The following is a 15,341-nucleotide window of genomic DNA, read 5'->3' as shown; positions in this document are numbered from 1 at the left end:
AATGGCCGGCCACAACACCAAGGAGAAAGGGAGAGAAAACAATAGAGGTTGTCTCTTGTGAAGGCACCCTCACCCCTTCTTTTATATTCCTTGGCCTAGGCAAATTAGGAAATTTAATTACAATAAAATTTCCTTAATTTCCTTGACATGATTTATTTGAGAAAAATAAAATAAAATTTCCCAAATAAACTCTAATGGCCGGCCACATCAAGAGGAAGCAAATTGGACGAGTTTTAATCAACAATTAAAACTTTCCTTATTTGTTTCCGGAAATTTTAAAAAATAAAATTTCTCTTTAAAATCTCTTCATGGTTAATAAAAGGAAATATCTATAATTTTAATTTTATTAACATGTGAATAATTTTAAAGAGAAAATAAAAAACTCTCCAATCTACAAATAAGGAAAGAGATCTAATCTCTTTTTTTAATCTTTTGTAAATCTTTTACAAGAGAGATATTTTAATTTTAATTCTCTTTAAATTATATCTTCCACATAATAATAAAATCTAAAATTAAATTTCTTTTTTATTTAATTATGGCCGGCCCTACTAGCTTGGGTTCAAGCTAGGGCCGGCCACCTTAAACAGGCCGGCCCTAGCTTGGTTCCCAAGCTAGCTTGGCCGCCCCTTTAGGTGGGTATAGAAGGTGGGTATATGTGGGTATAGTACTCTATAAATAAGAGGCTACGATAGGGACCGAGAGGAGGAATTGGTTTTGGTCTCCCGATAAAATTAAGCATCCCATGTTCGCCCCGAACACACAACTTAATTTTATCAATGATAATTCATTCCACTAGAGAACTATCATTGAACTACCGCACCAATCCCAAATTACATTTTGGGCTCCTTCTTATTATGAGTGTGTTAGTCTCCGTGTTTAAGATATCGAATGTCCACTAATTAAGTGAGTTACGACAACTCATTTAATTAATATCTAAGTCTAAGAGTAGTACCACTCAACCTTATTATCATGTCGGACTAAGTCCACCTGCAGGGTTTAACATGACAATCTTTATGAGCTCCTCTTGAGGACATTATCAACCTAGTATCACTAGGACACAGTTTCCTTCTATAATCAACAACACACACTATGAGTGATACCATTTCCCAATTTATCGGGTTTATTGATTCATCGAACTAAATCTCACCCATTGATAAATTAAAGAAATAAATATCAAACATATGTGCTTGTTATTATATTAGGATTAAGAGCACACACTTCCATAATAACTGAGGTCTTTGTTCCTTTATAAAGTCAGTATAAAAGGAACGACCTCAAATGGTCCTACTCAATACACTCTGAGTGTACTAGTGTAATTATATAGTCAAGATAAACTAATACCTAATTACACTACGACTTTCTAATGGTTTGTTCCTTTCCATTCTGGTCGTGAGTTACTGTTTATAATTTATAAGGTACTGATAACATCATCTTCTGTATGTGACACCACATACTATGTTATCTACAATATAAATTAAATGAACAACTACAAACAAATGTAGATAATTAGACCAAATGTGATTCTTTATTCATAATGAATGTTTACAAAGCTTAGGCTCTCAGTATACACTCCAACAATCTCCCACTTATACTAATGACTAAGCTGCCATATCTTCTACCATACATCTGATTCCCATTCCCTCCACATGCCGATCGAAAGCTTTCGCCGGAAGGGCCTTAGTGAAAGGATCTGCCAGGTTATCCGCTGATGCAATCTTGGCGATGACAACTTCTCCTCGCTTCACGATATCTCGTATCAGGTGGTACTTGCGCTCTATATGTTTACTTGCCTTATGAGCTCGTGGTTCCTTCGAGTTTGCGACTGCACCACTATTATCACAATAAATTGTGATGATTTTGGGCAAACCAGGAATCACATCTAAGTCCATTAGAAAGTTCCTGAGCCATACTGCTTCTTTAGCTGCCTCAGAGGCTGCTACATACTCAGCTTCCATGGTTGAGTCCGAAACGCATTTCTGCTTAACACTCCTCCATGAAATGGCTCCACCTCCTAAAGTAAACACATAGCCTGATGTAGACTTACTACTGTCCCTATCTGATTGGAAATCTGAATCCGTGTAACCCACAGGGAGCAAATCGTCTGCTTGGTAAACTAGCATATAATCTCTAGTCCTTCTCAGGTACTTTAATATATGCTTTACCGCAGTCCAATGTCCTTGTCCAGGGTTACTCTGATATCTGCTGACCATGCCTACGGCAAAACAGATATCAGGTCTCGTACATAGCATTGCATACATTAGGCTTCCTACAGCCGAAGCATAAGGAACTGCTTTCATGTCCTCTATCTCTTTTGATGTCTTTGGAGACATCTCTTTAGATAGAGCTACTCCATGTCTAAAAGGTAAGAAACCTTTCTTGGAGTCTTGCATGCTAAAACGAGCAAGGATTGTATCTATATATGAAACTTGGGATAGACACAACATTCTTTTCTTGCGATCCCTTATAACTTTGATCCCAAGAATGTGTGCACATTCTCCTAAGTCCTTCATATCAAATTGTTTGGACAACCATACCCTTACGTCTGATAATACCTTGACATTGTTGCCAATTAACAAAATATCATCTACGTATAGTACAAGAAATACCACCACGTTTCCGTTACACTTCTTATATACACAAGACTCATCCGGACTTTGAATAAATCCATATGACTGGATTACTTCATTAAACCAGATGTTCCAAGACCTTGAAGCTTGCTTCAATCCATAAATGGACCGATTGAGCTTACATACTAGATGCTCTTTGCTTTTTTCAATAAATCCTTCTGGTTGCTTCATATGGATGTTCTCTTCAAGACTTCCATTAAGGAAAGCTGTCTTGACATCCATTTGCCAAATCTCATAATCCATATGAGCAGCAATGGATAAGAGTATCCGGATAGACTTAAGCATGGCTACCGGTGAAAAGGTTTCCTCATAATCGATTCCCTCTTTCTGAGTGTACCCTTTCGCAACAAGCCTAGCTTTGAAGGTTTCTACCTTCCCGTCTGTCCCTCTTTTCCTTTTGTAAATCCACTTGCATCCAACGGCTTTTACACCATCAGGTGGTTCTACAAGCTCCCAGACCTTATTAGAGTACATGGACTCTATTTCAGAATTCATTGCCTTTTGCCAAGATGCTGCATCTATATCTTGGAGTGCTTACTCATATGTACGGGGATCAGGTTCATGTTTACCCGGATCAAGTCGAAGACTCTCCCAAAACATGAATCTTCAGTTGCATTACAACCCTCCCACTACGACGAGGCATTCGTGGTTGTGTATCATGTGTGACACGTGTTGCGTCTCTTGTGGTACTTCATCTTGTCTTGTTGGTACTGAAGTAGTCATGTCCTCTCTAAGTTCTTCTAAAACAAGTTTACTCTGGGCTTGTGATCCATTATATAGTCTTCTTCTAAAAGCGGGCATTGGTGCTAACAATGACCTTCCGGTCTTAGGACTATAAAATAAACCACCTTTCGTTCCTTTGGGATATCCTACAAACACGCGAACTTCTGACGAGATTCTAACTTATCGACATCTGGTTTCAGCAGTGTTGGACTACCCCATATCCGAATATGTCTTAGGCTGGGTTTTCGCCCATTCCACAATTCTATGGGAGTAGAAGAAACCGATTTAGAAGGTACTAAGTTCGTAACGTATACTTCTGTTTCCAGAGCATATCCCCAAACGAATTTGGTAATTCGAATAACTCATCATTGATCTAACCATCTCCATAAGAGTCCTATTCCTTCGTTCTGCTACACCATTCTGTTGGGGTGTTCCAGGTGCGAACAATTGGGATTGAATCCGACCTCGATAAATAATTCCTAAACTCTCCTAAGAGGTATTCGCCACCACGATCGGATCAGTAGTGTCTTGATACTTTACCTAGTCATTTCTCCACATCACCTTGTATTCTTTGAACTTATCAAAGCACTCGGACTTCGGCGCATTAGGTAAATGTATCCATATCTTGAATAATCGTCTATGAAAGAGACAAAATATTCAAAACCTCCTCTTGCACGGACGGACATAGGACCACACAAATCAGTGAACCAACTCTAACACTTCTTTGGCTCTATACCCCTTGGCCTTGAACGGCCTCTTGGTCATTTTACCTTCTAAGCAAGATTCACAAGTTGAAAAATTTTCCAACTCTAATGAACTTAAAAGTCCATCGGCTATAAGCCTCTGAATCCTACTTAAGTTAATATGACCAAGCCTTAGATGCCAAAGATATGCTTGGTTTATTTCTGAAGGTTCTTTTCTCTTATTAGAATTAGAAGATGAATTATAAATTTCCATGTTTTGCTTTGTGGAAGAATTTGGATTTAAAATATACAAATTGTCAACTAATGCACCAGAACAGATAATCACTTTATTTCTTTTAATAACTACATCGTTACTGAAAGAAACTGAATATCCATCTAAAAACAGTTTAGAAACTGAAATTAAATTCTTTCTAAAACTGGGTACATAAAGACAATTTCTTAAAACCAAATTTCTATTTCTACTAAAAGATAAGTAGACGTCTCCCACTGCAACAGCTGCCACCTTAGTAGCATTGCCCATGTAGACAGTAATCTCCCCTTCAGATAGTCGTCGGGTTTCCTGGAACCCTTGCAAGGAATTGCAGACATGATCAGTGGCTCCCGTATCTACACACCAGGTGCTGGTAGATAACACCGCTAAACATGTTTCAACAACTAGAGTATGAGATATACCTTTGTTTTGGTTCTTACGAGGACAGTCAATGTCCTGCCCGCTTGCAGATGAAGCACTTGCCCTTGGCTTCTTCATTCCACTTTAAATCCCGTATTCGAGATTTATTCACTTTCTTTGCTGATCCGGTTTGTTTCTTCTTCTTCTTACCTTCGGTTTAGAAGTAGAACCATTTTCGACATAGTGAATTTGAGCATTGTGACGAAATAACCCTTCTGCTTGAAGTTCTGTCAGTAGTTCCCCTAATGAATAAATCCTTTTATTCATATTATAGTTCAGGCGGAACTGCTCAAAACTTCTAGGTAGGGTTTGGAGGATCATATCGATCTGGGTTTCCCCATCAATTTCTCCTCCAAGGATCTGTATTTCGTTCAGATAAGCCATCATGTTTAGGATATGATCCCTTACAGGAGTACCCTCTTGCATGGTGGCTGTCATTATCTTTCTCATAGCTTCTTGTCTAGAAGCCCTATCCTGATGACCAAAGAGTTCCTTGAGATTGTTCATAATATCATAAGCTGTTGGTAAATCTTTATGCTGATGTTGCAATACATTTGACATTGAAGCCAAAATGTAACACCGCGCCATCTCATCTGCTTTTACCCATTTCCTATGATATTCAATCTCCTCTTGGGTAGATTCACTAGTGGGTGCATCAGGGCAATGCTCAGTCAGTACAAATTTATAGCTTTCAGCAGTAAGAATAATATCCAGGTTTCTTTTCCAATCTATGTAATTTGGTCCAGTAAGTCTATTTTGTTGAAGTATGATGGACAGTGGGTTGAAAGTCATCCTAAGAATCACAAATAACTTTTGGTCAGAACTCTAAATTTAGAATAATATTGATTCCTCAAACAATACTATTTTAAATTAACCAACACCTTAAACACCGTGAATTTTGTATGCCACGTTAGTGTGGACGTATACAAATTCAACATTTGTAAAAGGAGGGTTTTAACCCATTAATTTTATTATCTTGTCAACCTAACTTTTTGACAAATAAAATTAATAGTTGGTATTATTTGGTCACACAAATAATAGCAGTGACTCCGTTGGGGAGGATACTATTAGATGTGTCTAAGTGTACACCATTACTTGACACTAAGTCCATTAATAAGATTATGCCCCTTCCGTTGGGGAAGATCACACGCTCTTAATTAACTTCATATAGTCATCCAAAAATGGAAGTCTGTTCTAGTGATCCGCAAACAAGCTCATCCGCTATGGAGGAAGGCACTCAGAGCCAACGCGCAAGCATCACTTACAAACCAGTAATGAAGACCATGGGATTTACTTAAAAATCCCTCTCCCACTTAGTTATTTATAAATGAGGAATTTTAACTATGCTAGCCTACTAAACTTGTAAACTAACATGCACACACAACATAATATAAAAGCAATAAATAGAAAATCTAATTTTCAACTATTATGGCTTTTATCTTTAATTGTCCTCCGTGTGTTGTCATCCGAAGCTGCTGCCATATTTGGCCACCGCCACCGGGTCTAACTATCGCATCCATCTTGTTCCGCTGCGCCTCTGGTCCTTAGAAGGTTCCACGCTTTGCAAGATTCGATCCATGACATAAATAGAATTTTACATTTTAATCCTATATTCCATAAAAGGAATGTACATGTATCTAGATCAAAAATAAAATCCTAATAAAACTAAATACAGCTCCTGCTGTATTTTAATACAATCATGCACACACATATAAATTGCCCTTGACATGTCCAAGGGTCCAATCACACACATAATTAACTAAAAGCCATAATAGTTGGATCCTGCATCCATAGAGTTAGCACATCCTACTATTAACCTGCCTAAATTATGTATGACATGTGCATAATTAAACTAAATACCAAATACACAGAGGCAAAACCCTAGCTCTGATACCAATTGTTGGTTGCTACTCGGAAAGCCTATAGGTTCCACTGTACAAAAATTTTGTACAAAGGTCTGAACCTTTTCCTAGCTACCATGTGTTCTTTTAAATTAAATTTTGGATCGCCTGTGGAACTTAACACGTTTGATCCAAAACTTAATCTATTTGTTCTTTTAGGTTTTGACTTGGATCTCCTGCGGAACTTAACACGTTCGACCCAAGTCTCCTTAAGTTATTAATTCCATTAAATATTAATTTCCATAAAAGGTTCCCAGTACTGACGTGGCGAGGCACATGGCCTTCTTGGATATGGGAGCAACCACCACCGACTAGACAAAACCTTTAATAGAAAGCTAATATTTAATTTCCTAAAATAACTTTAGGTTAACCAAAGAGAACAATCAAATCACAAGAAAAGAAAGAAACAAAAGAACACAACTTCGAAAAACCATATTCGAAATTCTAGAACGTAAGCCTCTTGTATTTGGTATTGTTTCCATAAATAACTAGCATGATGCGGAAATAGAAATTACTAGTTATACCTTGTAGAAAAACCTCTTGATCTTCTACCGTATTCCTCTTCTAATCTTGGACGTTGTGTGGGCAACGATCTACCGAGATGAGAAACCACCAACCACCTTCTTCTCCTCCAAGCAAGGTTCGGCCACAAAGGAAGAACTTTACCAAAGAAGAAAATCAAAATACTAACCAAGCTCCAAGAGATGCTAGCTTTCTCTCCTTCTTCTTCTTCTTCTCCAAGTAGTATCCGGCCACCACAAGAACTCCAAGAGATGAAGTATTCGGCCACCACAAGAGGAAGAGAGGGAGAGGGTAATGGCCGCCACAACACCAAGGAGAAAGGGAGAGAAAACAATAGAGGTTGTCTCTTGTGAAGGCACCCTCACCCCTTCTTTTATATTCCTTGGCCTAGGCAAATTAGGAAATTTAATTACAATAAAATTTCCTTAATTTCCTTGACATGATTTATTTGAGAAAAATAAAATAAAATTTCCCAAATAAACTCTAATGGCCGGCCACATCAAGAGGAAGCAAATTGGACAAGTTTTAATCAACAATTAAAACTTTCCTTATTTGTTTCCGGAAATTTTAAAAAATAAAATTTCTCTTTAAAATCTCTTCATGGTTAATAAAAGGAAATATCTATAATTTTAATTTTATTAACATGTGAATAATTTTAAAGAGAAAATAAAAAACTCTCCAATCTACAAATAAGGAAAGAGATCTAATCTCTTTTTTTAATCTTTTGTAAATCTTTTACAAGAGAGATATTTTAATTTTAATTCTCTTTAAATTATATCTTCCACATAATAATAAAATCTAAAATTAAATTTCTTTTTTATTTAATTATGGCTGGCCCTACTAGCTTGGGTTCAAGCTAGGGCCGGCCACCTTAAACCCAAGCTTAGGCCGGCCCTAGCTTGGTTCCCAAGCTAGCTTGGCCGGCCCCCTTTAGGTGGGTATAGAAGGTGGGTATATGTGGGTATAGTACTCTATAAATAAGAGGCTATGATAGGGACCGAGAGGAGAAATTGGTTTTGGTCTCCCGATAAAATTAAGCATCCCATGTTCGCCCCGAACACACAACTTAATTTTATCAATGATAATTCATTCCACTAGAGAACTATCATTGAACTACCGCACCAATCCCAAATTACATTTTTGGGCTCCTTCTTATTATGAGTGTGTTAGTCTCCCTGTGTTTAAGATATCGAATGTCCACTAATTAAGTGAGTTCGACAACTCATTTAATTAATATCTAAGTCCAAGAGTAGTACCACTCAACCTTATTATCATGTCGGACTAAGTCCACCTGCAGGGTTTAACATGACAATCTTTATGAGCTCCTCTTGAGGACATTATCAACCTAGTATCACTAGGACACAGTTTCCTTCTATAATCAACAACACACACTATGAGTGATACCATTTCCCAATTTATCGGGTTTATTGATTCATCGAACTAAATCTCACCCATTGATAAATTAAAGAAATAAATATCAAACATATGTGCTTGTTATTATATTAGGATTAAGAGCACACACTTCCATAATAACTGAGGTCTTTGTTCCTTTATAAAGTCAGTATAAAAGGAACGACCTCAAATGGTCCTACTCAATACACTCTGAGTGTACTAGTGTAATTATATAGTCAAGATAAACTAATACCTAATTACACTACGACTTTCTAATGGTTTGTTCCTTTCCATTCTGGTCGTGAGCTACTGTTTATAATTTATAAGGTACTGATAACATCATCTTCTGTATGTGACACCACATACTATGTTATCTACAATATAAATTAAATGAACAACTACAAACAAATGTAGATAATTAGACCAAATGTGATTCTTTATTCATAATGAATGTTTACAAAGCTTAGGCTCTCAGTATACACTCCAACATCTACTTCCATTTCGGATTGAGAGTTGGGGTGGACTTTATATCGTCTAGCTTTCTCCCTCCTTGATTGCATTTCTTTGGTAGCATGAGGTGTCAACGCTACATACCATTTCGGTGCTTCCTCCTTACGGTTACAGAACCATTGAGCTACCTTTCTTCTGGTATTATCAATTAACCTGTTTATCGGAAGTTCACGCGTCTCCTTGAACAAAGCATTTAAACTCTCTACACAATTGGTGGTTAGCATTGTGTACCTTCTCCCACTAAAGTGTGCATTAGCCCATCTTTTAGGGTCAATCTTCTGAAGCCACTTATGAGCATCTGGATATTTTTCAAGCATGAACTGCATTATGAGATCATATTGTAGTGTTGTGTTTGCTCAAGCAGCTTCCCAAAACAACCCTAAACCTGACCTACTGCCAGTATCTGTTACCATATTGCAAGACATGTGGTGGCAACAAAAAGCATGATGGGCAGTAGGGTTGACTTTCCTAACTGCTGCTATAATGCCACGATGTCTATCTAATACTATACTCATTGACTCTGGATCAACATTAAAGAATCTCTTCGTATGATCCAGAAACCACTCCCATGCAGACCCACATTCAACTTCAGCGATTCCAAAGGCTACTGGGAGGACATTGTCATTAGCATCTATTGATGTAGCCATCAACAACACACCCGGATATTTGCCTCTTAGGTGTGTGGCATCAATTCCAATTAATTTACGCAGATAAGACCTGAATACTCTCCTACAAGCTCCAAAACCCCAAAAATATCGTTGGAACTGATTATCCCCATTCCTGTGTAGTGCAACATAGGTTTCAGGATCCCTTACTCTTAACTCACGCAGATATAGTGGAAGATCTCTATATGCTTGATCATAATCTCCAACAACTTTCTTCATCGCTTTCTCTCGAGCTATGTAAGCTTTTCTGTAGGATATGGTCACTCCGAACCTGGCTTTTATATCTGCTATAATCATACTTGGCTTGTATTGTTCATTAGCAAGAAATTGCTCTTCAACAAAAGAAGCTACAAAGGATGAAGAGCATGCTTGATGATCAACACTTTCCCTAATGGTCCCACATTGGTGTTCCTTTATATATTTCGTAACAATGAACTCGACATCCCCCCTGGCAACTACTCTCCACTTACACGGTTGATTGAAGCAGACAGCTTTTACTTTATTTTTCCTAGTGTCAACTGGGTTATATCTCATATGTTTAACCATGGCATGCTTCACAAGTTGATTCTTGAACTCTTGTCGAGACTGAAATATCTGTCCTACAAAAAATTCATGCTGATCTGTTGCCTCTTCAATTGGCCTTTGGAGCAATTGAGAATTTAGAATATATGGATCATCAGCTATTGGGAACTCCTCCTCTAAGTCACTATACTGCTCTTGAGATATTTCATATTGTTCAATCTGCATATCATCAGCAAAGAATTCTTGTACATCTGTATTGCATTGCATTTCCTCTCCATTTCGGTTATAATACCCTTCCTCCTCACTCCAACTAGGCTCATAGTAATCAACAAGTGTTGCACATGGGTTCAGAACCTCATCTTCTTGAATACTAGCTTCTTCATTTAGATCAAATGTGAAATTACTGCTTGTATTTCTATTTGTGTTATGCACACAACTATACTGTGAAGATGATGGAATATTTGTTCTGGATACTTCTCCTACATTATCCGCATGTCCAATGCTAGAAGTTGCATCAAGAGTATTCCATATCTCAGATAGAATTTCGTCAGTTATATGATCATCCCTGATAAATAAATTATAAACTATTTTAGTAAATTTGCAACTCCATAATCTTTTTCTGTAGTTAAATTGTAATTTTGCTCAAACTAGGAAGGGTCTGATGTAAAAGCAAAGTTTTAACCACATAACACATTATCGATATCAGGCCCAAGGTGGGCCTGATATCATATATATCAGACCCACGTTGGGCCTGATATCTATGATATCAGGCCACTTTTGAAGCAGATACTTCTTGTAAACTAGGTCCACCACTGACTAAACCCTAAACCATAAATAAACAATTTTTAGCCAAACTTAACTATTTACGTCAAAAACTAACATGAATTAAATCGATTAAGTCTTCTATTACATCATAATTCAAGTGTTATTGAATATTATTCCCCACACAACCAAAATTAACCATAAAACCACTTTTTGCTGCCACCCTTCACACACAAATGGTGTACTTTTTATTTACCTTCACTACCCTATTTTACAGTAAAAAAATCCATACATACATGTCTAAATCTTTAAATGTGTGCTTCTACTAATTTCCCTCTTGCAAGAAGTTTGTCCTTCTCGGCTGACCTTCTTAACTTAATTTTTCCTTTGTCTCCTCTAGCAACTCTTACGCAATTATGCCATAAACCTAACTGGTCTATTGCAATCGCCAACCGCCACGAGCAGTAATGGCAAGCGCAGGGTTCATATATTTTTTTTCTTTCAAGTTTATAACACCACACAGAGGGATGAAGGGAGAGAGACGGTGAGAAGACGTGTATCCGAACCACAAATTATTTTTCTATTCTACTTTCGGCTTGGATGCTTGGAAAAATGTGTTTGAAAAAGGCGGTTGCCAGGTTAGCCAGAGGGGTAATCTGGGAATTGACTTTGGTAAACTCCACCTTTTGGTAAATATAAAATCGTAATATACTTTTTGATAAATACATTAACTTTTGTACACCTTTTGATAAATTACTGAAAAAAAAAGCAATGCTGACTTTGATACACAAACATACCAGCAACACAATACCGATTACTTTTATTGGACTCCATTGTTTTTTGTTTTTTTTACCGTGGTCCAGAACTACAAAAGTCAAATACAATCATGTTACAAATACATGACACTTGATGCTTTTTTTAGGTTAACCTGATCCACATTTTCATAACGTGTTTAAGGGCCACTACAAATACAAAAACTAGTAACCAAATCCAAATCCAAATCCAAATGAACTAGATTTTACTTTTAGGGTGGCCATTTCTATCGTGGAAATAACTTATATGTGTGGAATTTCATAAGAAAAATTAATTGTTTCCTTTGTTTGGTTGTGAGGTGAGCAAAAATTCTTTTCTCTTTTCAATCCTTGTTATTTTTTTCTTCACTAGATTGGGTAGAAGGTCACTCAATTGAGTGGAACGTAAGCTAGATTTGTGTGTCTGTTCTGCTCAAGGGAACATCACATGATCAAGTGGAAGGGGGCAGAGTCGCTGAGGCATTGGGGATGAGATAATTCAAGGAAAGTCTAAAGAGGAGCAAATCGAGATATCTAAGAATAAAAGCTATAATTGTTGCTAATGATAGTAAAAGTTCTTTGAAAGCCCTATGAATTAAATCAAAATCAATCACCGATCAAGAAATCTGAAGTTCTAAACCTAGACAATCATTGATCCTCTTAATTCCAACAAATCTTCAACGAAATCAAGAAGAAAAGGGATTGAAAATGAATCTTGAATTCTAGCCATTCATTATTGATCATTGATCCTATCGATTTCAACCAGAATAGAATCACAATCTTCAACAAAGTTGGACGTTTGAATGTTATCCTCAAAAAGAGCAATTTCATTGAGCCAATATGTACATCGAAGGGGGCGAGAGAAGAAACGAGATACTGCGAATGAATGGAAAACCTAGTCGCCGATCCTTGCCATTCTGAATCTGAACTTGACGGACGATGCGGAGTTGGACAAATCGCCAAAAAACTCTGCCTCAGCATTTGCCGCATGCAGTCGGTGACCTTGTTGGCCAGATTGGAGCTGGATGACTTGCTGCAGAAGGCCATGTGGGTGGTGATCGCCTCCTCGAGGACTCCAGCGGTGCTCTCTGTTGCCTCTGGCTGAGTTTTTGGAGCCAGCTCGAAAAATATTCGATTAGTATTCGAACTGAATTTGAATATGTTCGAACTTTTTTTCGAGCAAAACTTGAACCCAAATTATATTGTTCGATAGTTCACGAGCTACTCGCTAGCTTTAATATTTTATTAATATAAATTAAATATATATTAAATAAATAAATTTCGAATCTTTCGAGTAGTTTTTTGAGCAATAGTTCGAATAGTTCGCAAACACATTCGAATCTTTTAAATCGAACTCAAACTCGAGCCTAATTCGAACCGAACTCGAACACAAAATTTTAGAATTTTCGAACTTCGAATAGAACTCGAACTCGAATATACCTATTTTGAGTCGAATTTGAACCTTAAATTTTTCAACATATTCCGTTCGATTTATTTCATTTACACCCCTAATCCTGATAGACCTATCCAGGGCGACTCTGACCATAACTCCACCAAAAATTACAACTAAAAAAACTTCATACATAACTTTTAAAGTTAAAAATTAATTTTAAATATTTATTTTATTTCTAACTCCACCATTACTACCACCACCACCACCACCGACTATTTTTACTATGCTCCATTGTGATTTTCGTATCAGCAACTTTTGGCACTTGTGACGCAATTTCTTGCAACATCGGCACTCGTGACGTTTTACTCTGAATGCAATCCATGGCCATTACTGTCCTATCTCTTCCATTGTGGTAATTTCCGAACTCTGATTCTTTTTCACCATGATAGAGTACTTCCGTATGCCGAGCAACAAATTCGGGAATCAATATATCAGGGATCCTGCCGCTGAATCAAATATTTATGAATAAATTTAATATTTAATTTATTAAAAAAATTATTTAAATTAATTTAATATATATATATATATATATATATATATATATATATATATATATATATATATATATATATAAATTTAAAAATTTTAAATAAATAAATATAAATTTTTTATTAAATTAAGTAAATAAATTTAAATACATATATATTTAATTTTTTAATATTCACAAATAAAAATTCTAAATTATTCATGTATAATATTCATAAATAAAATTTATAAATCATTTTACCTAAAGTTTGATGATCCATCATCATTATCAATTATTGACTTAATTGCATCAAGTTTTGACTTGATTGCATTTTTGATCGCATCGCCCCACTCATTTTCTAACTCCATTTTATACTTCTGAGTATGGAGGTAACCCATGATCATCACCATTCCCATTATCGCCCAATAGGATGTTGAAAACAAGAGAGGTAATCCAATAAATAAAAGAGGTAATCCCCCTGGGAATCAATCACAGATAGAGAGAGAGGTGTTAATTAAATGCCCATTGCATGATAATAACAGAATAAAGACTGCTCTTTTATGCAAGGAATCAATCACACCTTTAAGCTTTTCTAAGACACTTTTTATCTTTTCGAAACAGATTTCTGGAGTACCTATGCCGAGTCTCCGCGGAGGCTGCGAGAAAAATATAGAAAACGTAGTTTTATCATGCATGAAGCTCTAGCTAGCTACATGGTTTCAAAAATTAAGTCGGAGAGAATTTTAAGATTTAATTATTTCCGAAAGACGAGAAAGAACTCTTCACCTCCTTCATAATCTCGTTACTAGTTGGCGAAACGGGATCTGAAGACGAGTGAGAATCGCCCACCTTCTCCTTCTCCATTCCGTTGCAATTGCTGGATCAGAGGCAATTAAGGGAGAATCCGATCCCCCTTATTTATAGAATGATTAATCATATTAGATGTCAGAGGAAACTTCCTAGAACCTGCAGCTCGATAATGAATGAAAAAGAAATCACTTTCTAACATCTGTCGACAAACAAATAATATACAAAATATATTGAAAGAAAAGTAAACCAGAGATGTTTCTTAATTTGACTTCCCCGGTCCTATATAATGCGTCGATTGTTCAAATACCGACATCTAAAAATAAATTAAGCAAGAAATCAGCCAAACCTTGAAGCTTTTCTAAGACGCCTTTTATCTTTTCCAAACGCATTTCTGGAGACTTAGCCTTCATCATCTCGTTACTAGTTGGCGAAACGGGATCTGAAGACCAGTGAGAATCGCCCACCTTCTCCATTCCGTTGCAATTGATGGATCAGAGGCAATTAAGGGAGAATCCGATCCCCCTTATTTATAGAATGATTAATCATCTTAGATGTCAGAGGAAACTTCCTAGATAATGAATGAAAAAGAAACCACTTTCTGTCGACAAACAGATAATATACAAAATATATTGAAAGAAAAGTAAACCAGAGCTGTTTCTTAATTTGACTTCCCCGGTCCAATATAATGCGTCGATTGTTCAAATACCAACTTCTAAAAATAAAATAAATCCACTAAAATTTTCAAATATTTATTACTCCATTCAGGACTTATAACGTTAAAAAAATAATCTTAAATGTTTATTTTATTCGCAACTCCATTATG

The 15,341-nt window shown here is 36.5% G+C and overlaps 1 protein-coding gene across 1 annotated transcript; it reads right to left on the bottom strand.

Annotated features, from left to right (window-relative positions):
• Nucleotides 1-12,570: 12,570 nt before the first annotated feature.
• LOC121970511 lies at nucleotides 12,571-15,096 on the bottom strand. Its single transcript, XM_042521278.1, has 5 exons — nucleotides 14,865-15,096; nucleotides 14,495-14,674; nucleotides 14,289-14,364; nucleotides 13,970-14,186; nucleotides 12,571-13,688 (listed from the first exon to the last, which is right to left on the bottom strand). The coding sequence occupies exons 2-5, from the start codon at nucleotides 14,570-14,572 to the stop codon at nucleotides 13,433-13,435; spliced, it is 627 nt and encodes a 208-aa protein (XP_042377212.1). The 5' UTR covers nucleotides 14,573-14,674; nucleotides 14,865-15,096; the 3' UTR covers nucleotides 12,571-13,432.
• Between the last annotated feature and the right edge of the window lie 245 nt (nucleotides 15,097-15,341).

The sequence above is a fragment of the Zingiber officinale genome, chromosome 1B (genome assembly GCF_018446385.1).
Source record: "Zingiber officinale cultivar Zhangliang chromosome 1B, Zo_v1.1, whole genome shotgun sequence".
NCBI lineage: Eukaryota > Viridiplantae > Streptophyta > Magnoliopsida > Zingiberales > Zingiberaceae > Zingiber > Zingiber officinale.
Note: the sequence above shows the minus strand (reverse complement) of the source record. Positions and strands in the feature narration are given on the sequence as shown.

What these genes read in the sequence shown, in the direction of transcription:
- LOC121970511 (XM_042521278.1), bottom strand. Translation starts at nt 14,572, where the DNA reads ATGGAGAAGGAGAAGGTGGGCGATTCTCACTCGTCTTCAGATCCCGTT. An exon ending in GTAACGAGATTATGAAGGAG is followed by an intron (nt 14,365 to 14,494) that starts GTGAAGAGTTCT and finishes TTTTTCTCGCAG; the next exon opens with CCTCCGCGGAGACTCGGCAT. An exon ending in TGTCTTAGAAAAGCTTAAAG is followed by an intron (nt 14,187 to 14,288) that starts GTGTGATTGATT and finishes ATTGATTCCCAG; the next exon opens with GGGGATTACCTCTTTTATTT.